The 24,623-nt window shown below is 40.5% G+C and overlaps 2 protein-coding genes across 2 annotated transcripts in view; both read left to right on the top strand.

Annotated features, from left to right (window-relative positions):
• Positions 1–2,262, top strand: part of LOC109951142 (STAM-binding protein-like A) — a 10,433-nt gene extending 8,171 nt beyond the window's left edge. Inside the window, exon 10 of the mRNA XM_020585449.1 lies at positions 1,538–2,262. Within this exon, the coding sequence (XP_020441105.1) occupies positions 1,538–1,567 (30 nt within the window). The 3' untranslated portion in view covers positions 1,568–2,262. The remainder of the gene's footprint in view (positions 1–1,537) is intronic.
• A 2,417-nt stretch (positions 2,263–4,679) lies between these two features.
• On the top strand, positions 4,680–24,364 carry ppil2 (peptidylprolyl isomerase (cyclophilin)-like 2). Its single transcript, XM_020585446.1, is given in 22 exon segments — positions 4,680–4,832; positions 5,015–5,064; positions 5,205–5,250; positions 5,489–5,551; positions 5,966–6,017; positions 7,296–7,347; positions 7,715–7,806; positions 8,170–8,259; positions 8,344–8,419; positions 8,564–8,724; positions 11,156–11,231; positions 11,992–12,098; positions 14,859–14,948; positions 17,398–17,431; positions 19,287–19,404; positions 19,868–19,924; positions 20,835–20,907; positions 21,518–21,580; positions 22,449–22,591; positions 23,805–23,813; positions 24,128–24,139; positions 24,141–24,364. Coding segments are annotated over 22 exon segments (1,584 nt in total). The 5' UTR covers positions 4,680–4,800; the 3' UTR covers positions 24,229–24,364.
• Positions 24,365–24,623: the final 259 nt, after the last annotated feature.

Here is a 24,623-nt window from a genome sequence, read left to right as displayed (position 1 = left end):
TTCCACATTTTACATGTTTTTACTTCCTCCTGTGATTTTGGATGAGGTGTTTGGTACCTGTATAGTACTTCAGAGGACATGTGCAACAGGCAATCTGAATGTACCTTCTGCTACACATTACTAAGCACCTGACCATGGTTCATGCCTTTAACCAGTATACGTATTTGCTCCCTTCTCTTGTTAGAAATAAATAATTAGCCATAATTGTAAGAATACCTTAACTGAATTAAATGCCAAGACAGAATAAACTAGTTCTAGATTAATTTGTTGTGCATTGTTTGGCTTGTCATGTTTTTCCACTTAGTTGCACGGTATCAGTTTAGTTACAAAGTAGAAATGTGTGTTATTTGTGCTTGGGCTGGTGTGTGAAAAAATAACAGACACATTCAGTGCAGAAGATGAGGGTGAAAATATCTGCCGTTTCAGTGTAATGTGGACACCTTTAGCTGAACATGATCTAATTTATGGCTAGGTGTGATCCATGATGGATGCTGAGTCAGAAGTATCCACACAACTAATATAGGCTGATTTTATTTAGAATAAATCTACAACTTTGCCCACAAAATCTATTTGCATAATGTGTTGAAGCCTCTACACACCATAGTCCCACTGCTGAGATTTTCTTAGGACTGTTTTATTCAACCAAACAGGCCTATTCAGTTTTACTATCATGACAAAAACCATTAAGGCAAACACCACTGGCCAAGATGGAAACAGCTAATGTTGCAACTGCAAGTCCATTTTTAATGAAATGAAACAAATAACTGACTAGAGTCCGACAGAGCGGTGAACAGCAGCTGGTTTGTGGTCAAACAGTGTGGACACCGTCTCCTCCCAGCAGCCCACAGTTTTAGATTATGAACCAGAAACTCAGCAGAGAGGACATCTCAATCACACTGAGCTTGAAAATTCATTCATTGATCTAGGCTGTGTAGATTCATGACTGGATTAAATAAAACCCATAAAATCACACTTGATATTAAAGTTGTGTCCTGGTGCCTGGGCTCTTTGGGGCAGCGTTAATTCAGTGGTACAGGCTGTTCACTCTATGTCTAAAAGCAGACATCCTGTAGCTTAATATGAAAGAATCACCTGTTTTCTGGAAATATTATTATCAGCCTATACCTTTAATTAAAAGGGGTGCCTTGCCATTACATAACAAGCAGCATAGTGGAGGTGGGTTCCTGCAGACCAATCATCAACAAGGGCCGCACAAGCCTGACTCAGGCTCTTATAATAGAAGAAGGTACTTTAAGAGGAGAAATCGATTCAGTATAGATGTTCCAAAATACCTTCCTTTAAATTGGCAATAGATTAAAATGGCCTGATACAGATGGGCCATGACACCTGACCTAAGGACGCTGACTATAGACCTGTGCACCAGACTGTTTGGTGCTGAGACTCAGACTCGACCTGACCTGTCCTGATGAGGATGCTCATAAGGTGAGGACTGACAAAACGCAGCTTTTTGCCTCTGTCCAACATGGTCACCATGGCAACTTACAGTAAATCTGTCTTTGCTTCTCATATCATCCAGGTGGAGGAGTTTTGGTCACTAACCACCTGATGACCTCCATAATGTGGGACCAGTGTGCTGCTGTAGCACCCCCAGATACACTCAAAGGAAGTATTGTCTCTTTGTCTGCCTGTCCAACATCTCCATCTATTCTGTTAGTCTCGTGTCCTATAGGGGGCAGAGTTTAGTGGTTAACCATCTGACTTCCTCATGCCCCTCACTCATTTACCAGTCACATACAGTCAGTGTATCAGGCACTTTAATAGTCCTGCACTGCTCTGGTTACTGGGGTAAAGTCTGTCTGAGATCAGTCTGAGGCTGCCTGTTACTCTGTGCTCACTTTATACTCTGACACATTAGATTAACTGTCTGTACCACTGTTTGGGAACACTGCCTTTCTCTAGAGCTCATTCAGTCCATAGATAATCTATGTGAATACATTAGAGATTATCAATGCCCAGATTTAGGTTAAAAACAGTTTATTGTACTTTAGTGTTAGGCCTCTGGGTCATCTCACTCTGCCAAGTTTCAAGAGGGAGTGTCGTGCTTTGTGTAGGCCCGGTGAGATTCGAGTTTAGCGTTTCGTGTTATTAGATTTTTCGAATGTTGGGAGGTCTCCCAGCAGGGGAATTTATCCCACTCCTGCAAAGCGTTATGCCATTGATGCGGGGATACTTTAGACAGATTCATATTTACGTTGTCAGACCTGGTTCACGCAGTACCAGCCGGTGTGCCGTGCGGTTGGGTTTTTGGGAGGGAGCGTGGCAGAGACAGATGACTCTTGTGTAAAAAAATAAAAATACAAAAGCTTGTGAACACCCAGTTTGGGTGTATTTGTCCTGTTGTCTGTGAGAACGACATCAGTAATGCTATGAAGCCTGATTGTCAAGTACACAGGTTGACACCATATTGAATGTATTATTAGTGAGTTTCACTTTTTAACTTTCTTATAGTAAGATTATACTGTGGGCTGAATTGTCTCAAGGCTAAAAGGCTTTGTATGAAGGGACCGAGCTCTGCAGGGACAGTACCTCAGTTATTAAAGTGAAAATTGGCCCTTTGCAGTACATCGTGTCTTGTGAGTTCTTAGCTTGGCAGCATGAATTAGCCTGTCCTCTTTTCTAACTCCACATATTCTACACAATGTACACTGATGGTGTTTTCTAAGCTGACATGTAAATTAGAAGTGAGAGAGTAGAGAACCAACATGGGCAACAGTTGTAGTGTCAAATCAGTGATAGTTGCACTGCTTTTTGGAAACATTACAGGTTGTGTGTTTATTTTGCTAAATCAGTACACAGTGACAACCAGTTCTAGGGTTAAGGAAGCCAGGGCTTCTCCACACTACAGAGAACGAGGTCAGAGTCGACTCGCATCGTAAGAGGCTTTTCTCCTTCACCTTCTTCTCAGTGTGTGAAGGAGTCCGAGCTTTCAAGTCATTGGGAGTTTGGATAGTTGTTGAGTCTCTTTAAACCTGCATATTTGCTGGAAAAGTGACTGAGGTAGTCAGATGTGCAGGTACCTAGAGAAATGAGGCAGAGTCGAGGCAAATACAGGCTGGATCATGGACCCTACTGAGCTGAAGCTGTGTGCCATGGTTCTGCAGTTTCCAAAACCAGACAAGGATCCCTCTGGTTTTGTGAATCAGCTGACATGGTATGCTGTTATGATCCTACTAAGAGATGCATGTACAATTGATGACATGTTTAAGGGGTAGATTTGGTGAGACAGAGCCAGCTGTGACTATCACAGTCCAACATGAGGATGCACAGAGTAGACCTGACTGGATAAAGGCATATAAAACTCAGTTAATGCGTTATGCCTTTAGACTAGGAATAGTGGAGGGACAAGAAGCAGCACACCTCTCACTTCCTCTCGTGTATTTGAGCTTTACATTTTTAGACTAAAACCTACATCTCTTGTTCTCAGTGAACAGACCTACTTTCAGGACCATGCCTGTGGTGACTAGATCTTCTCTTTCTAAATTGACTGCACTGTTCCACAGCTCCCTACTCAAGTATCTGTAAGCACCAGTCAGGGAGAACGAAGCCATTGTGAGAGAAAGTGTACAGTTAAACGGACTATAATCTTTGATATGTTAGAGAAAAGTACATTGTTCTTCCTGGTTGAAAAGTTGCAGTTTACCAGGCTGTTTCCTGTCCCACCAGAGAAGCTGATGTTGGGACGCTGGGACCCAGAAGTTGTCGTGTTCAGCTGTGAAGAAGACGAAGACCCTGCTGTACCAGACCCTCATCAATGATGATGCCTATCCACGAGTTGTTGATCTCTTCAGAGATGTCAGGTATTCACTCCTGTCCACCTGATAAATTCTTTGTCTTTTTGTACTTAAGATTGAGTGACTTTTTTTTTACTCTGATGCCCAACCTTTGGAAACTGAAGCTGGAGAAAACAACCTGGTGACACAAACGGGACCATGAGGAGGCTGCTACAGACGTCCACACCAACCTCTTGGGTCCTGAGCATTGACTTGATGAGATCTTGAATGGGCCATTTCAGCTGAAGCTTTACCTGAGTCCACCTCTCCCCTGGATGACATGACTGCATTAACTGAACTGTAACCTTTTCCTCTGGATTTTAACTAAAAAAAAAACTTGACTTTGCTTGAATTTTGGAACTTTATCACAATAATTTTTCCATCATTAAATGGTGGAAGTACCGGGGCAGGCTTAGTGGTTAGATTGAGTGATTTGCCATACGCATTGTTGTGCTTTTTTTTTGTAAGCCTGTCTTGATAAGTGTAGTTGTGGTGTTTCAAAATCATCACCGCCCAGATTTTAATAACTTAATTTTACTTTAGGGAAGCTTAGGGTTTGCAGAATAAGAGCAGAAAACAAGTTGAATTTTTTTTTTTTTTTTTTTAAAGGCTGTAGGACAAAGCTAGAGTGTGTGGCGTCACCCTCTCTAGCTCCCCCCTTTCAAATGAATGGAGAGGCTGAGAAATGTCCAAAATCACCATATAACGTAAACTGTGATAATTCAAAAACCTTAAAAGATATGATAAATCTGAATACAAGATGAATAGCTGAGGATTTGCTGTTGTGCGATGCTGAGTCAGCATCCACGCAACTAGTAAAATGTAGTTTTTAAATCACCCTTCCACTGGGGGGGCAGCAGAGGGTCGTTGTTATAAAAGAACTGCTTTAAATAACGGTAGCAAAGAACATAAACCGGAAGTTGTAAGCAGCTAAGACGCTGTGTGGTTTTGATTTTAAAGGTTGTTGGTTCGTTCTAGATAAACTTTCAGATCTACACAAAAACTCAATATGGGGAAGCGACAGCACCAAAAAGACAAAATGTAAGTATCCAGGTACTAAGGTAATAAGCTGCACCACTGAAGCGTGTTTGTTGTTGTTAGCATTAGGTAGCTAACAGTGTTTGCTAACGAATTGGCTAATTGTGTTCATTGGTTGTTCTGACTTTAATGTTGCTTTATTGTGTTTCTGTTTAATCGTGTTTGTTTGTTTGTCCTTCTCACAGGTACATAACGTGTACAGAGTACACAAACTTTTATGGGGGGAAGCGAGCAGGTGAGTTTGTTTTAAATCTCCAACATTTCTAGTTTTAACGTTATCTGGTTAGAAACGTTAACAATACTGACCGCTGATTAGTGAAAATACTACTAATACTGCACCATTTACTAAAATTTTGCATTGTTTTTACTTTTAAGAAATCCCACAGGCAAACTTCAGACGGCTTCCTTTTGACCACTGCAGGTAGGAAGAAGCTTGTTTACCGTCATGTGGAGAGGAACATTAGCTCTGTCAAATTTTGTACAATAGGTTTGCTATTAGACCCACTGACAAATTCTGGGGACGCTGGTCCACCAGCACTAGAGCATACTCGACCACGTTGTGTGACAAAGATTCATAGCTGAATATGTGTTTTTGCTGAGAAATTTTACGTTGTCTACTGTTTTTCATGTTTACATGTGTTTTCTCTTAAACACGTCAGCTTGTCACTTCAACCATTTGAGTATCCTGTCTGTACTGAGGAGGGAGTCATCTTTGACCTGCTGTAAGTAGATGGTGTGAATTAAAAAAACATCATGTTTACAACAGGCATATCTACACATAACTGACACTTTGACCGGCAGCTGTCACTGGGTGTTCATCTGATGTCCATGCAGGCTACTGAGACAAACCTGGGAAGACAAATGGGTTAAATGTCGTGATTTAATTAGTTACTCAAAACGATCAAATGCCAACAGTGTTTTGCTAGGGGAGGGATGTTAAGGGTGATTTTGGTGTGCTGTGTGATTTGTCAGTTAACACCACTTCAAGTTAGTAACCCTGCTTCAAGACTTGTGTCCTTATTGTTGGTGACATATTGAAGACAATTGGAAAGCTGAAGTATAATGTAACTTGCATGTATTGTTTTGTCTGGTCTGATGTTGAGTAAAGATGCCTTCCTTTCTATGTTGTGTTTCAGGAGCATTATGCCATGGATCAAGAAGTATGGTACTAATCCGATCTCTGGAGAGGTAAGTAGCCAAGCAGCATTTTTATCAGATTATTTTATCAACCTGCACATTAGATCAGTTGAATACATCTATGTGTCAGTGACATTAAACAGTAATGTCATACAGAGAAGAAAGATGCATTCATTATACAAGATTTAGTTGGCTAGCTAAATTTTTAAACATGACATAACAGATGAATTCAAAACTTAGGTAACAGTATTCATATTCTTGTACTGATGCCTGGGAGCTTTAAAATTTCAATTGTCAAATGTTCTTTTTCTTTTTATTACAGCCTACCAAAACTAAATGAGACTTTTCATGTATCCATGTACCTCACACACAATATTTTCTATTTACGAAAAGTATTTGTGATAATTTGTTGGGATGAAGAGCTTGACTTTACTAGCTGACTAGCAGGGATTTTTCAGATAGTGGTGCCCAGAGTTTGAACTAAACAAGGTGAAAGGATTTTTGGCCATGATGCTACACACAGCTGGAACCAGCTCCTGTTAGAACTTACATCTGGCCCAGGTGGAGCCACTTTTAAAACTAAATTAAAGGTTGTTCCTTTATCTGCTGTGTTTAATTAATGTATCTTGATTCACGTGTTTTTCAGTTTATTCACTTTCGTCTTTCTTCCATTACTCAATGCCCAGTTGAATAATGGTGCTGTTCAGCTGAGTGTATAGACACTGTTTCAGATTTCTGGAAGAAACTACGTCTGTCTCTAGTGTTAAAGTACTCAGAGGGTTGTCCTGGGAAGACTGAAGTAAAGGGGTATAAAGCATAATGAGAACAGTGAGAATCCACAGTTATCCTAAAAGTACTACATGTAATTGTTGCTTTTAATTTGCTTTCTGTTTTATCTATGTATGCATTTTAATGTTTTATTTTTCTGTGTGCATTGTGTTAAGCACTTTTAATTGCCTTTGTGTATGAAAGTGTGCTTTTTAAAATTGACTTGCCTTGCATAGTTGTATACAGTTAAATACAGCAATTATGTATTTGTTGTTAAAGGGAGTTTTTCCCTCCTCGCTGTCACCCAGTGCATGCTCGGGGGTTTTTCCTCTGTAGTAATAATAACGGTAAGGTCTAGACCTTACTTTGTAAAGTGTCCTGAGACAACATTTGTTGTGGTTTGGCGCTACACAAATAAAATTGAATTGAATAGGTCATTATTAAACCTGAAATACTTTTGATATGAGATTCTTCTTTGGAAAAAAAAAAAAAAAAAAGAATTTATCATATTATTTCTATGACTACACAGTAATAGTTTGGGTTTTCTTTTTTTTACCACAGAAACTGGAAGCAAAATCCCTCATCAAGCTTAACTTTGCCAAGAACAACGATGGTAAATACGCCAGTGCTTTAATGTACTTTAATCATTAAAGAGTCACATTGAAACTAATGGTATAATATGTTAATGACTGTTTTTGAGCTGAATAAATGGAGGTTTTCCTCATTCTAAAATCAGCCAGTAGTTGTGAATAAAATGGTCAAAGCTACACTGCACTGCCATGTGAGAGCTGCTTGAAAAAGAAAATTTGATTTAGGGTGGTAGAGGCTAATTTTTGGGAGGATAAGAGCAAATTAAAGCAGGTGGAACAGGAAGATATGAGAGCAGGTAACATGAGGTACTTGTGCCGAAGCCGAGCTCTGAGTGTGGCAGCAGGTTGAGGCTCTGCGTGCTTTTGATTTTCCTTTTTGTTTTATTCCAGGAAAGTATCACTGCCCTGTTCTGTACAATGTCTTCACAAATAATTCTCACATTGTTGCCAACAAGGTCACTGGCAATGTGTTTTCTTATGAGGTTAGTGAACTCGCATATTTCTTCATTGATCCTCATATAAATGCTTTTTTGTAACATGTCTAAAGTTGCACACACTCACAAACGCACACACAAAGGTTATTGATTTACATTTCAGTATGATCCGGTGCAGATGCTTGGCCCACATGGTCTCGCAAGATGCTGCTTTACATCACACAGAAGAAGTTGTGTACAACAAATGTTTTTCCAAACAAGCTGAGGATTTCACACTGTACTGAACTGGTTTTACAGTTGACAGAAGAAGAATTACCTTTTTCTGAACATGTTTTGTCTAATTTAAAGAAAACAAGCAGAAAAATGAATTTGACTTACTCCCATTTAATGACATTTTCTGTTTCTACCCAGGCTGTTGAGCAACTCAACATCAAGACCAAAAGTTTTAAAGATCTGCTGAGTGACGAACCCTTTACCAGAAGAGACATTATAACCCTTCAGGTGGGTTTGTTTTTTATGTGTAAAATTTTGTCATTTAGACAAAAGTAACTTTTAATCTGTTGGTGATTTGTTTTGTCTTTGTAGGACCCCACACACCTGGACAAATTTAATGTTTCCAGCTTCTTCCACGTGAAGAACAACCTGAAGGTGTTGGATCCAGGTGAACTGTCAGACTGTTACTTGTCTTTTGGGGGGGGGAATTCTGCTTTTTTGTTAAATTCTAATCAGGGTTAAACATTGAAGTTAAGTCTTCATGCAAGATGAATATCCTTACTGTTGCACTCCTTTCCTTGGCACCGTTCAGATGAGGAAAAGGCCAAGCAGGACCCGGCGTACCACCTGAAGAGCACCAATCTTGAGACCAGGGAGACCTTAGCTGAGCTGTACAAAGACTACAAAGGGGATCAGCTCCTCGCTTCCACCATGAAGGAGCCAGAGGCCAAGAAGACAGACAAGATAAATGCTGTAAGGCAAAAATATTGCATTGCTGAAGTCTTTACCTGGAAGATGTATGGGGTGATGGAAAAGGGAGCTGGTGAAAGTATGCATAGGAAAGACCAAATCAGTGAGTGAAGTAGACATGACTAGAACAAGCTCTTGCTGTAGTCCCCCTGGGAGTAAAGGCTTTTTAAGCTGTAGTTAAAGGACCAAGAAACACTGCAATGGCTGAAGCTTGTTTTAAAATATAAAACATATGCATGCGGACTCAGCTTAAAGGTAGCAGAATCCTTTTAAAGGCAGTGGGAGTTGAGTTTATCAGGTGATGGCTGCTGGTCCATTATGTACCTCATAATATGTTTTTGTGTGATAATCACCCAAAGGTTGACGACCTTTTGTGAGCCATGTGTGTACAAGAATAACTGCAATCATGTGACTTTGTGTGACGGCCAACTCACACGTAAATGTCCAACATGTGAAACGTCCTGGTCTCTCCACTGACCTTGTTGCTGTTGTTGCTCTCCTTCATGTTTATTGTTACTGGTCTGTGAGGCACTGAATGATACCCACCAGCGATATGTGTAGGACGGCTTAGAACGTTAAAACAACCACGAGTTCCGATTTGAGTGCTCCAACAGTGCTCGTGAAGTCAGAAATTGGATCTGGGAGTACATATGCAGGTGGCCCAGATCTGATCTGAAGACATTTGTCTTAAACTGTAAGTTTTACCTTGTACACAGGAGGGAGCCAGACACACAAGCAACTACATCCTTTTAGCAGAATAGAAATGTTTACAGTGTTGTGACACTTGCATTACAGGAATTTAAGCAAATATTAAAAAAATACAAGCAGTAAGACCATGTCCAGTTCTGAAACATCAGCCTGAGTGACAAATGGATTTGGTACAAAGGTCTTTTAAATCTGCAGCAGGTTTATTTTTATTTAAAATAGCTTCTGGGTCCTTATTGTAGTCTTCATACACATCTGGTCTCAGTCATAAGTCCATTGTAACCGTGGGTGAAACAAACAGATGTGTAACAGAGGGTCAGCCGTGGTCACATCACCACCTTGACTGTGTCCGCGAATGATCAGCAGGATGAAGGTGAATTTGTTTTAACAGCATCAGTGCCTTTTTTTTTTTTTTTTTTTTATTGGCTTTCTTTTGATGCTTTGCCACATCTTGTTATTACACCAGATCTCTTCCATGGTTACTCCCTGTTTCAGGTTCACAGATGAGGTGATGCTTTGGCAGCATCTGAGAGAACAGGGAATATAGGTCAGACAGTACACAAGATAGGGTCTGTGCTTTCACAAGAACTAGAGCAGAAGAATGCTAAAGCAGGGCTGCAGAGTGGACTTGAGCTTTTGAAATCACTTCTCAGCTTTCATCTGCACTGAGTGGTTATTCTCACTTCTCTTAACTCATCTCATTGCAGTGTTTGTGGTATTTTTAGGTGTATAATATTATTCATAAAATGTATTGTACTAATTTAAGTTGATACAATCTTAAAGCATCTGCAACACTCAGTAATTTATGACATGGTAGAAATCACTCCAAGCTCTGCTTTTAATCACCCAGAAGTTGTGGAGGCTGTCTTTAAATTCGTTTCTGCTTGATGTACCACTCGGTGCAAACAAGGGGACCAGTCTGTGGCTGGAAAGAGGCCTGGTGGTGTGGAGAAGTTAGTTCAACTGGACAACGAAGCTTCAGGCTCCTTTAACGAAGGAGGCTCTGCCCTGTTGAAATACACAACACCAGTGGAATATTATAAACCTATAAATAAGGGCTACAAGTAGTGTTTCTTTTCATTGTCTGATTATCTATTGATTCATCTATAAAATCATGGAAAACAGGGCACAATGATAATCAGCTTCCCAGAGAGCTGGGCGACGTCTAAAAATTGTAGTAAAACTTAACGATATTCAGTTTATAGTGATATAAAACTAAGAGAAGCAGCAAAGCTTCACATTTGAGAAGCTGGAGTAAGACTATTTGGCAAATTTGCATTACCGATGCGTTGTTTGACTGATTAAAAAACTCGGTGCTAATGCAAATATACTTGGAGCATTAAATAATGGACGATGTAATAGGCATTTCACAGAAACGCATATCACATCTTGTCAAAACCCATGTTACATATATACTGTAGGTCACATGATAACTGAGCTAATTCAGGCCGCTGATAAAGGCCATAAGATGGTTTCAAAAGCTCCAGAAAATGGCAGAAAAACGCAAGTTAATAAAACCATTAGGGGAGTAAAACTTGCATAAATGAGAACTAGGAACCTGTTTCTGCTGTTCAGAACATTTTTCATTATGTACCCTCCCACTAAAATCCCCCCATTAAATGGCCTTTGAAGACATTCCAACAAGTCAGCCAACAACATGATGGGATACATTAAGAAGACCGTCACAAGCGTAAAATGAAAGCTTTTTTTTTTTTGTCTGTTTCTCCAGGCCCACTACTCCACAGGCAGAGTTTCAGCCTCCTTCACGTCCACAGCCATGACCCCAGCAACAACGCACGAAGCAGGCAAGCGCACATCTCGCACATTAAAACCTCTGCAGAAAGAAACATTCTCCTCTTCTTTTGTTACTTTCATCTTTATTTATCGAGGGAAGACTTGTTAGTCACTGCTGCTCCTTTGCAGCAAAGTGCAGCTTTGTGCTCTCACAGATGAATACAGCTGCAAGTGGGAGCTTGGCTGTACTTTCTTCTGCTGTCAGCCTCTGAGCTGCTCCATGGGAGAGATTTGCTGTTATGCAACTGTAGAGTAGGTTCAATACACAACAGAAGAGGAGGACCGTGTTTAGATTTAGTGGCCTAGTTAAGAATTCTGAAAAGGATGGCCTGCCATATATATAGTTTAAACTATGTGTCACAGAAACAGAATAATGAAATGTGTTGTCTGTATATCTAACTGTGCTGTTGCAGTAAAGGATTTATCTTTTACTAGGCATGTCCTGAGATTATATTTTTGTCAGATTCTGTATTTTTTTATACGAGGGTAAAGTTTACTGTCATGTGTTTAAAAAAAAAGTAGTTTGAGAGGTTGTTTACAGGAGAATAACACTTGCATGAATCTAAGTAACAGCCTGCAGGGCTGTGGTGCTGAAGGTTTATAAAGGTCAGACCTTACCTGTGGCAGCATCACGTCGAGACTCACAAAGAGTCAATAAAACCTTTAGATTGTTTTTCACACCAACACTCCCTGCCCTATTCGCCAGCCATAAACTCAGTTGTTGTCCTCTGTAAGGACACATTAAAATGACTACATTTCCTTTTGTTACAGATGCCATCGCAGACGACACTGTGCGTTACCAGTATGTCAAGAAGAAAGGCTACGTTCGTCTACACACAAACAAAGGAGACCTTAATCTTGAGTTGCACTGTGATAAGGTAATATGTTCACCTTTAACATCAAATTGTTAGCCTGGCAATGTGTCTTCTGTCTGAATAAGCAGCCAAGTCACTTTTATGTAAAAGTCTGATGAGATGGGCGCCGTTTAGCATTTCTGTAACACTTCCAACACATTAACATGTTAATGTAAAGGCTGCAGCAGAACAAGATCAAATGCATACAAAGAAAAGTTTACATATCCATGAGCCTGTGAATAAGCCAGTTTTAAGTTGTTGAGGATGTTTTTCTAATGTCAGATTAGTCTAAATAACATTATATAAATAAAAATATATTTGTTCCCTAAGCCAGCAGAGCAAAAGAGGTAAATATCATGCATCTACAATAACATTTGTTTTCTTTCTTGGAGGGACAAAGGAATGAATTTCAATGAAACACTTTGCATGTAAGCAACCAAGAATTGGCCACACCCATCATATTGTCATTCTACACGTGTGCACTGTCAAACATGGAAAATGTGTTATGGGATTCGCTGTCAGAGGTGCGGGCAAGCTGCCCTCATGTCCACAGTGTTTGTTAATTACGTCTCCGACACTGATGCATCTCCATCTCATGCAGCAGGTGCCAAATATTGCACAACAGTGCTGGCTTTGTAGCTGTATGTCCTGTCATGTTTGACTAAAGCCAAAAACAAACATTTGCATAACAGATGGGTGAAGCAATGTTACATATTCAATGACTGAAAAGTGTTTTAGTTTCCCTTTCTCCCCTGCTTAAGAGAAGATGGAGAAAAAAATAAGTCACAAACCTCCTTGTTACAGAAGGTTAAGTAGGTTAAGTCTGTGTTTTTCAGCATTAACACAGGTAATGTTGGCAAGGAAAACACTGAGAAGTGAAAAGCAGTGTGGCCATCCTCACTCTACTTAAAGCATTTAGGAGCAGATGTGATAGTTTAAGTTGAAAATGTTTAAGATTAGAAACTCTTAGAAAGACTGGGCTAATATTTGTTGTGATGTAGGTCTGGCCTGAGCAGGAGTGTAAATTGTATTAAGAATGACGCATCCAAAACACTGACATCGGCATCTTTTGCAGAGTCTGTCTGCCAGGTTGCCAAGTGTACATCTTGGCAAAAATGTGCTTCTTGTGTGCTTCCTTTTTTGGATTAGATGTAGGGCTTTGTACAGACGGTGTCGTTTTGGAGCACTTTTCCACCCTGGTAACCAGGCGCTTCATGTGCTTGGTTTTCTTTGGCTTCTGAGCCATCAAATCAAAATAATGAGGGGACAACCTGCCCTAAATGCCAAACATTGTCCTCCTCCTTCCCTGGTGGTTTCCACAAAAGATTGCAGGTCTATTCATGGCTTGCTGTTTATGAATTAAACAGCACCGCTTCACTGTCATATACACTCTGTCACTAATCCGGAGACCACCTCCCTGCAAAGTGCCCCTGCCCTCACTGTCCCCAACATGGATGCAAGGTGGGGGAGGGAGTGGATGTTGGAGATTAGTTGCACATTATTTCAAGGAAGGAACAACTTAATATAATTAAAAACACTTAAAGAGTAGATAGCCTTCACCTGAGTGGGATCATTTACATGACTGTGTTAGACATTAGATAGGTGTTCTCTTTTCATAATGGAAATCAGCTTTATAGCTGAAGTGGTTCAAATCAGTCCTGTTTTATTGTTCAGTAGTTTAAAACAATGAGCCTCTGTGATTTTCGAAAGTCTAGGGTTTATAATAGAGGTGGAAAATAAGCAGCATGTTGAACCCCAACCGCAGAATTGAGACCTAGGGGCCATTTGTAAGACCAGCGGAGGTTTGACAAACCTGTCACACTGCGAAAAAGCCAGTAAATAAAAATGGGTTTTACAAAAGCATCTGGTGACTCTTGGAAACCAGCAACCATTGTTGCCAAGGGGAAACATTTTTCTCCCAAAGACAGACATGCATATCGTTCCTCGCCGCATTTCACAGAGTACCAATTCGTCAAAATTGGGTTCTGTTAGTGGCGTTTCATTGTGATTTACAAGGTGCCTAACAGTTTCTTTGTTACGCAGAATGTGCCCCCACCAATAAAACAAAGCTTTGTAGCTGAGTACTAAACCTGGCTTGTAGCTGAAGAGATACACAAGGCTGCCTCAGGCAACATCTGAACCCTATGTTTTCACAGACTTCAGTGTAGAACAAGCACTTTCCAGCAGTGTCACACAGAGTTGCAAATGTGTGACACTGTTTGTTAATGTGAATGCGAAGCTTCATGCTGTCACTTGCATCTACACAGAAACGGAACTGTCACTTGCCTCCACAGCTCGACACCTGTCCAGTGTCTTCTGACACTCCCGTGGCATTAGGCAGCGGTACGCAAGGAGGGTGCAGTCACATTCAAAAAGGATGATCTCCGATGTATGGTGACTTTTAGATGGCATCAGGCCAGGCCATTGTAAATATAGAAAGTACTGATGTTCATCAGCCACTTTGTCTCAGTGTTAGAAGCTTGAATGTGTCTGTTACTCAGTTTCCCAGGTCTCCTTCCATAAACAAAATGAAAAACTTTGTGAAGGGTCCACAGTGGTTTCTGATAACGCTGTGTATCTCAACGCTACTTACTGGTTTTATAACCACCCACTGATTTCAGTAATTATAAGATTATAGAGCAGCTGATTTCATCAGAAACTGAAAAGCTGAACTGTTTCGGCACTAGTTGCTGGGAGCAGTTAGGAAGGAAATCCCTCTATTTTATTGTAGGCTTTCTTTTTTCCTTTTTTTTATAATTGGTGATTTCTGCATGCTTCTTCTAGGTTCCCAAAGCTGGAGAGAACTTCATCCGTCTGTGTAAAAAAGGCTACTATGATGGGACCATTTTCCACAGGTCCATCCGGAATTTTATGGCAAGTACTTTGGCAAACCAAACATGGTGTTCTGTGCTTACTCTCCTTCACTAGAGCCACCAGCATACTGAAAATGATTGACATACGACCTCTCACATGCACAGTGGCAGGTTTACAACATATGATCTGTGGCTTTGAGACTTGCAAACAAAGACTATACTGTATGTTTCTGCTTGTCCATTGGCTGGAGCATGTTTCTGGTTTATTTATCTTTAAAGCAGCATTAATACAGGTAGGTTGTTCCAGCATCTTGGAGAAGCCAGCACAGTTCCTGTGGCTTGAGGCTGTCTCAGACAGGGCACCAGACTAACATTTCATACTGGTGGCACCACCTCTGTTTTACAACATAATGAAATAATCAGTATTTTTGTATAAACTGTTTTAAATAACCTTGCCATCCAAAGTACATAGCCTGTATTTTTATTGAAATTCAGAGAGAGGGAGACTTACAGAACACAATAAATGGGAAAATTACTTCTGGAATAAGTTTCCACCTCTCTTTTTATTTTTATGTATAGTCACTTTAGTGCTCTGTAGCCTCGCAGTCAACATGATGATGATGATGTGCCTATCCTATTTCTGCTGAAGTATAAACCAATGAATTCAATTCAAGTTTCCCACACCTCGACAGGTGATCTACCTGATTTAAGCAGCTGTCTGTGGCGATTGTATTTCGAATGCACCAAAGGAAAAAACGGACTCGAAACACAAAAAAGGGTCCGGGGATGATGTGTGTGTCTCTGAGTCGGTGTGGATCAACACATTTGATAGATTGGAAGTCTGTGCCTTGTGAGAGCAGTCATTTGTGCATAAGCTGTTTACAGTCGCACCCAGTGTGACCTTTGAAAAACGTCTGTTGCATCTTAAATAATTGTGGTCGCAAAATGTGACCACTCAGTGTCCCCTCTCTTCTCCTTGTAGTCCCAGACTGACTCCATTATGTTGAGATCAGGACTGTGGGGGCCAAACCATCTGTTTCAGGCCTCCCCTTTCCTCTTGTCTCTGAAGATAGATAGTTGGTTTTGACTCTGGCTGCATGATTTGTTTGGGCTCATTGGCGTGCTGCATAATGAAGTTGAGCCTGTGGCCTCCCTGTTGGTGTTGTGTGATCGATAAGAATCTAAACAGCTGAACTTCCTAAAACCTTTGCACAGTACTCTACTTCTGTGATTCACAGGTTTCTCTTCCTGGTATGAATATCTTTAAATAAAAAGATTTTAATTTGCAGCAGGTACACCTGCATAGTAAAAGTGATAAGAGGTCAGAGATGTGCAGAAGCCATGAGTTTAAAGTGCTCACAAAAATTTAGACATATGGAGTTGTATACATTGTCTCTCTGACAGCAGTGTGTTAACTGAAGGTTTGGGCAGGATATATTGGTTTAAATGGGAATGCAGAGAACTGCAGCCCTCAACGTGAGGGACTGGTCATTTGTGTTTTCTCTGCAGATTTAAAAAAAAAAAAATGAATTTTTGCAAATGGGTCGAAATTTTGTGTTGTCTTCATGTGTGGTCCCTTTACTGGAAATGTCTCTGGCTGAGTTGTAGCAACAACCACATGACATGAAAGCAGTAACGTTGGTGAGTGAAGACTTCTAGTCGGTGACATTGACTAGAACATGTACCACCACGGATTTTCAGATCCACATTGTTTTTCACTTTCTGTGACTCAGATTACATTTGATATGAATGTAAATGATTCAGGTTCATGTCATGAGACCGTTCTGGCCTCCATGTCAGCCGCTGACTAGCTTTAGTACAAATGAATTGCTTTCTACACTGTTATTCACTGTTTTATTACCGTTTGTTAAAATAATACATTGGTATTTGTTGCATCAGACGTAAGTAAACAGATTTTTCTTTAATTCATTCTCCAGCTGAAGCTTCTTTACCCAGACAGAATTTGAACTGACAGGTCTCTGATCAGCCGCTCATCTGTTTTTCACAGCTGCTGCTACCATAATTAAAGTGGCTTTAAGGGGGCATCTGGTCTCAAGAGGAGCTTTACTTTTTTTAAATTCTGTCCTGTGAATTGTTTATCCATAATTACTGTGCCACTTGTGCCTTTGACTTGCCCACCACAGCTTGGAAGCAGAGGAGGGTGGCCTCCTGGCTGTGGAGAGAATAATTTCATAGCAACAAACACCTTAAAAGCAGTGTGTTAGTTGGAAGAGAGGTACGGCCCTTACTTTCCATAAAGCAGGTTATAACTGTAGGACTTTGTGAGTGTACTGAACATCCTGAGATGATACTTTTAGGAATTGGACTGTTTTACGTGAAATGCGAGAATCTGCAACCCCTCAGGTCCAAACTGTGAGCATGTTGAGGTACCTGGGGCTCTTAAAAATTAAATCATAGTCTTCATGAAACTGTAGTCTGAAATCTTGTGCATCTGTGTTGGGTTGAGCAGCCAAGGTCGACTAAACATAATGGTTTTGTTTCGTTTCCAGATTCAAGGAGGGGACCCCACTGGAACTGGAACAGGTAAGACCACATTTTGAATTACGTACACTGTTGCATTATTAATAGCTTCTTTTTGGAAGCTTAACATACTGCTTTAATCTCAAGATGGGAGCACAGAAGACGTGCACACCCACAGAGATGATGAATGGAAGAGGACCGAGTGTAGGGCACAGGATGGGGGTGTGGTGAACAGCCAGTCAGTATTTAGAAGCCAGTCTCATACAGTTTATTTTTTTTTGCCATGTCGTCTGTGCAGCTGTGAGAGTTTGCAGCACAAAGCATGCTTGTGTACGTGGGCGTCTCTAAGCACGATGCAGAATATATATATATATATATATATCTACTATGGCAGGTTTATGAAGGTGCAGAATTCCTGGCCTGTGGATAAAGTTCTTCTCATCACCTGCACTGAACAACACGTGCAAACCGCTCATGAACAGACCTTTAACTTGGATGAAAGATGGATTTTGCTTCAGTGCCAACAGCCTAAAAGATACATTAGTGTAGGTTTAAGAATTATAACTCTATATAGGCAGCTGTTGTGAATCTCTGTTGTCTGTAGATAAATTTGTAAGAGACATTTCTGCAATGTGCTCATTGTAGTATTAACTCCTCCCCAAGTTCAGAAGAGCCTTATTTATCTAAAATGTTTGGGCTCGGATGCCTTGGAGAAAGAAATGTTTTAAACATTGACTTTTAAATGAAATCCAAGACACATATTCAAAATATGAAAGGAGAAGCACAATGTCACGTATTTCGAAAAGCCCATGTAATGAGTTCATTAGCTGTCATGTCTCATACTCGTGTGCTGTCAGTCACTGGAAACAATTTTCATATTATTACTGTCTTCCCTGTTAAACCTGTTCAGTAGGGTCACATTTGAGGTTGGTATAATTTAAGAGAATTGTCCAATTAACATTAGAGGGACTGCAGTTGGATTAATTGGTTGACTCTGTGAGAGTTTCTCTCTTTATCCTCCTGGCTCGCTCCCCCTTCATTTATGATACAGTCCCACAGAGGTAAAATGTCAGCGAGCTGATAAATTATGCAAAGATGTCAACAGCTGCACAAAGTCTCTGAAGAGCTGATTGGCTGGTACTATGCATTTACACTCCAGCACAAACACACACATACATACTGTAGCATTGCATGTACATGGGTTCATGCATGTGCGCCAGCTGGCAGGATGCAGGGCAGTGAAACGCACCTGAGGGTGATGGATCCTCTCTCCCTATTGGGAGCCAATAAACGCCTGCAGCGCATGTTCCTCCATACTCATCATGATGATGACGGCCTGAATAACGGTTCACAGCTAAAGGCTCTCAACATGACTCCATGTTTCTGGGCAAAGAGGTCTTCTTATGAAAGCACACTGTACTAGTCTCTCTAATGTTGCACTAATTAGATTCACTAGCACTGACAGCTGGTAATTTATGGTGTTTTCATGCAAACTAAATGCATTTAAACAGTTTCACAATGTGAAAATGTAATGTCATGTATTGTAGAGCATGAAGTAATGCACCCTATGAAATCAGTTTTATAACTTGTTTTTTATAACCAGTGTTTGTGATGAAACCTGCAAACAAAATGGCACCTAGGCAGCACTGATGTTGATCACACCTGTGTTTTTCCTGCTTTGACAAGTCAAAGTGTCTTGATATTTGAGCTGTACCTCTAGAAACGCATTACATGATAAAACAGCACAGGTTCTGAGGCTGCTGAAACATCTGTTACCTGCAGTAACAGTCAGATAAGAGAATTTTGTTAAAGACTGAACCCTTTTTCTCTCTCAACTCTCCCTGATCTGTTTCCGCTCCTCACTCTGGCTGTCTCGCTCCCTTTGTGTCCTTCCTCCCTCCTTCACCCACTCTCCCAGGAGGGGAATCCTTCTGGGGAAAACCTTTCAAGGATGAGTTTCGGCCCAACCTGTCTCACACCGGCCGGGGGGTGCTAAGCATGGCGAACTCTGGTCCAAACACCAACAAGTCCCAGTTGTAAGAAATGTTTTTTAGCAGCAGTCTTTGCTACACTCTGAACAGTCACGCTGCTAGAAAGCCAGTTAGCAGGGAATTGTTTTACTTTTTCTCTCTTCCTTCCTTTGATTTCTTTGCTGAAGCCCCGCATGTGAATACAACTAGAAAGGTTTATGCTCAGTATAAAATTCCAGATTGAACACGTAGATGAACATCTAGTATAAAAGTCCATGAAGATGACATTGGTTTGGTCCTTGATAACAAGTAACTTTAAAGTGTTACCCTGTGACAAAAATGTGTTCCATCGAGTAAAACTGAAGTAATTATGTAAATGGTCATGGTTCTTTCACCTTTAGAAAAGGGAAGGCTCTATTTTAGATTTGTTTGCCAATATTTGCAGTATGTTTGACATTGAATATAGTGAACCTCATTTTGAAAACATTTATACCAATGTAATGTTGGGTTTTGTTCTGTTTTCTCTCAGTTTCATCACATTCAGGTCATGCACTTACCTCGACAAGAAGCACACAGTATTTGGAAGGTAAATCTTGTATTTCTAAGAGTGTGTACGCTTAATGGTATGTTTTATTCATTTGTTATTGGACTCCATGGCTTTGTGACTGTTTTGTGTAATTTAGCAGCCAAGGCAAATGGCTTTGAAAGGTGACACACGTGCAGCGATGTTTATGCAGACAATCTGTGCCACATCATCTTTGTCTGGTCTTCTTTCTCGGAGTCTGATGATCTGTCTTTCACCTTCTCGTATGATTCTATGATGCAAAGTTGGAGCCTCAGGCAGTGCAGTTTGGTGACTTTCATTCATTGGTCAGGAGCAGTGGATAGTTGAGTAGATGCCGAATCTCTCTGCTGAGCTGAACATGATCATAAATGGTTTTCCTTTTGTGGAAAGCCATACATTTTCTCTAAAAAAATGCTCTCTATTTCAATCTTCTGGAGATCAAATCAATACCTTGAGCTTCTTAACCTCATAGTTCTGAGTTAGAACTTCCATGATGTGGAAAAATCAGGTGTAAAGGTGTAAGATACAGTATGTGCCAGCAGTTATCTGTGTGCGTTAAATGTCGGTCAACATTTCACACTGTCTGCATCTCATTGTCAGATTGGGGTTGCATGTTATTATAATGTTGGTTAATTTAGTAGCTACAACTAAAAACTGTGGCGGTTGTCTTCCTGCTCAGCAGCAGATCTAAACTGAATCCTTGACTTGTAGTTATTTACGACTTCAGTCACTTGTAAATGATTAACTTAGTGGGATTGGATAAGGGATTCATAAGGCTTTGGGTTTGTTAAATTGCTGTCGAACCCCAGGACTAGAGCTGCTGACAGTGAGCTGGGATGTGTGTGGGGAGCCCACGTCTCTCCTGGTCTTACCTAGACATGTTTGAGGCCTTTGTAACAAATGGAGGATGGTCTGTTGTCCTTTTCTGCAGGGTTGTTGGTGGATTTGAGACACTTACTGCCATGGAGAAGGTGGAGAGTGATCCCAAAACGGACAAACCCAAGGTGGGAGTCTGTGATGTTTAAGATCTAGGCTGGCACACACACACACACACACTGGTCTTATTGGGTCAAATTACACTTCACTTTACACTCTTGAAATGTATCTGACCAAATTAAGAGTACAGTTCCTACATCACTAACATTAAAAGCAGCCGAGGAATACAAGACTCAGCCATAGTGCTGTGAATTAGACCCTTGCATGGATCATGTAACAGTCAGGTGCTGCGACATGACATGAAGCAGGAGCCAGCGAGAGGTGAGTTAGTAATGCTGACGGGCTGAATTCAGCCTTTGTGAAGCAGAAATGTGATATTCAGGTCATCTAAATTCCAAAATATTCAGTAAAAGACACGTAACACAAGGCGGCTACATTATTGTCCAAATGCACATTAAAGCCAAAATCTCATTTTCCTCTCAAACTGTAGTCGCAGTACTTATGAATTGCAGTATTTTCATCCTGCAACCAGAAAGTTGATATTTTAGAGACTGTTATTTGATAGGAGGAAAAGGGTTTTTGTTTAATGGTGATCAGCATAAGTACATAATACTTTGGCTGAGCTACAGTATGTGCTGTTTGGATTCTCTTTTTTTTGTTTGTTTGTTTGTTTTACAGTCGGAGATCAAGCTCATGAGTACAACTGTGTTTGTGGATCCGTATGAAGAAGCTGATGCTCAGGTTTGTGTTTGTTTATTCCACACAGAGTTCACCAAGGTTCCTTTTAGCATCCAGACTAGCTCAGGCTGAATCGGCTGAGCATTGGATCTCTAAAGAGTGAAGGAGCGCACTTTTGTATTTATTTATTGTTGTGGTTCTGCACACTAACACATTTTTACTGAAACTGTGACTGGGCTTAAACAAACATACAGAAAAGTAGAGCCCTGAAATCAGCAAACCTTTTTCTGTTAGAGGACCCTAGGGTCAAACAACATCGCTGGGGTGACTGCACTTTTTTGGTAGTGGCCCTGATACTTTGGATCTCCCTACCTATAAATGTTAGATCTGTCTCAGACCTGTCAGGTTTAAAATCTTTATTAAAATCTTGTTTGCCGTGGCCTATGGTTCCTGGTGGAGTCTACTTATTTTGTGATTGTGTGTCATCTCCTGTTGTTTTATTATACTTTTGAAGTACTTTAGTCAACATGCCATTGTTATAAAGTGCTATATAAATAAATTGATTTGAAAAATACATTTTACTGTTGTAAGGAAAAGAACAGCAAATTCTCAAATGAAGTTGGTACTAGGGGTTGTTTTGTGTTTTTGAAAAAAATCACTTCAGCACTTACAGGTGTCCGTTATTAAACTAGTTGCCAGATAACTGAGTAATTGCTTCAGCTCTGTGTCAGTGTAAGGGTTTTTGCCGAGTGTCCTATGAGGACACAACCCACATGGAGCTTGTGATCTCACCTGTACCTGAAACGTGGGCTGTGCCATGAAAGTCTCAACACAGGAAGTAACAGTCGCTCAGCATGAAGTCGAGCAGTGTGATCATGTCCTCGGTATCCTCTGTTGATTCTCTGGTTTGAGGACTTCCATGCTGTTTCAGATCACGGCAGAGCGAGAACAGGAGCTGCAGAAGCAGGAGGAGGAGAGGCAGCAGGTCTGCACTGCCCTGAAGAAAGCTAAGGAGGAACAGGCCCCAAAGACCTTCAAGGAAGGTGTGGGGAAATACATCAATCCTGCCACAGTGTAAGGACACACAGACGTGCATTCTGATCACCTCTTCACCAAAATACACTCTCCCTCCTGCTAGTTAGCAGTTTGTATGGCTGTCATGTTTTCACACTGTCTAATGTTAGAGGTTTCAAAGAGAAGGTAGTAATCAATGAATGCTCAAATATTACATAGCATCACAGAATGAGTAGAGACATAATGTGCAAAACTGCCAGTTAAGGAGAAGATTACCTTCTTTCCTCCTGGGGGTAATTCAGGTTTATTATCTAGATTATATGTTTTTGCTGAATATAGGTACATTGAGTTGTTCTGTGAAAGTGCAGCATACTATACTTCATTTTGGTTTCAGGTTTGTCAACTCCTGCTTTGGCACAGTTTGAACCTTTAGGCCAAAGTTATTCAGAATGGTCTGTCAGACATTAGAGGCTTGTCCTTTTGCAATATTACATTTAGCGTGTAAGGCTTTTATGGTGGTTTATGCAAAAACTCATTTGTGCTGTTTTTTTTCCCCTCCCAAATCCACATTGTATAAATGTTGAGATATCTCAGGTAGAACCTGGTCAGTGAGGAGACAAAAATAAAGCTCTTACATCTTGACACACTGTATTATCCTGGAACATTTGTAGGAATGCTCAAATTACTGTCATTATCCAAAACTAAGGTGCATTAACTGAACTGAAACTGCTGCACTTTGGCTAATGCGTGTATTAAGAAAAAAATGACTCATGATTTTCTTTGTCTTGTATGATCTTTTCTCTCCAGAACATCCTTAATTTATCCTCTTTGTGTCAGTGTCATCACATCATGTTAACATATTTAGCTTTATGCAGAGGATGTTGGCATTAATGCTTCCAAATAACAGTCTGTCCATTTTCCTAGACAGCTGAATGTGAAAGTGGGTTGGATACCCAGCGATTAATATTCCTTGAAGGGAAAGAATGGCAGACACAAGGTTTAGTTGAAATGAGTATTTTGACTTAAAATGCAAGAGATGTGAAATGTGTGCATGATTAGAAAGGAGCTGAAGTAATCCAGTGGTAGATTAGATGTTAGCCTGTGTAATACTTGGAGCTCTTGATTCAGTTTCTTTCATCCTACATCAAGTAATATCTTGGCTGCTAAATGTTCGTCTGTTTGGTGCTGAGCAGGTAGCGTAAAGTGGAGTTTTAAGATGTTTTTCATGGAAAACTGTTGTTGCTGCAGCTCAAAGCTCATGAGAGAACCAAAGAACCAGAACGTCTGAAGTTGCAGTCAGTAAAACCAAAACAATGGGTGGAAGAAAGCTGAAACACTCAGAGCCGAGGGGAGCTGCAGATTCAGGTCACAATTGGATTATTACAACACCACCACCCCCAAGATGATTTAACTATAGCTTCACTTCCAATAAGAAAAGACAAAACTGTAAACAAGCATGTAAACCGCACCATTTATAGAGGGTAGAGTTGTGAGAGGGAATTCAGGCTAAAGCGAGAATAGATCAGCAAACGGAGACACACTCAGATAAAAGTGGAGGTCCTCGGTGTGATCGTGTCCTGCTTCTTCTCCCTCCAGAAAACGTCCGGCTGGACGAAAGGGGCCCGTCTCCCAGCGGCGCAGCGGCAGCCAAGAAGTCCAAAAGCAAGACCAACTTTGGAGACTTCAGCTCCTGGTAGCACCACCACATTCAGCAGTTCTGTTTGGTTTTTTTAAATATATATATATATACACTGGCCAAGTCGAGGCAAAATTCAATTCCTTCATGCTTAGGTTTTTGTACCATCTTCATCCCTCAATGGCATCTTGTAAAACAATAAATTAAAGCTACTTTTTTCAAAGATAGTGTCATAATCTCATTTTATACATCTTCCTTCAAACACAGTGTCGCTGTTGTGGTTTTAAGATGTTTTGGCGCAACCAAAACATTATAAAGATAATACTTATCAAAAGCAAACAATGATAAGTGTAAGAAGTAATTACTCATCTTCATCACTGAAAATCTAATCAGTATCTGGGCTAAACTGTCTGATCACGTCCTTAGTCCCAGACAGTCTGCTCAATGTGTGTGAAC

This window comes from Monopterus albus, unplaced genomic scaffold (genome assembly GCF_001952655.1).
Source record: "Monopterus albus unplaced genomic scaffold, M_albus_1.0 scaffold366.1, whole genome shotgun sequence".
Classification (NCBI taxonomy): domain Eukaryota; kingdom Metazoa; phylum Chordata; class Actinopteri; order Synbranchiformes; family Synbranchidae; genus Monopterus; species Monopterus albus.
Note: the sequence above shows the minus strand (reverse complement) of the source record. Positions and strands in the feature narration are given on the sequence as shown.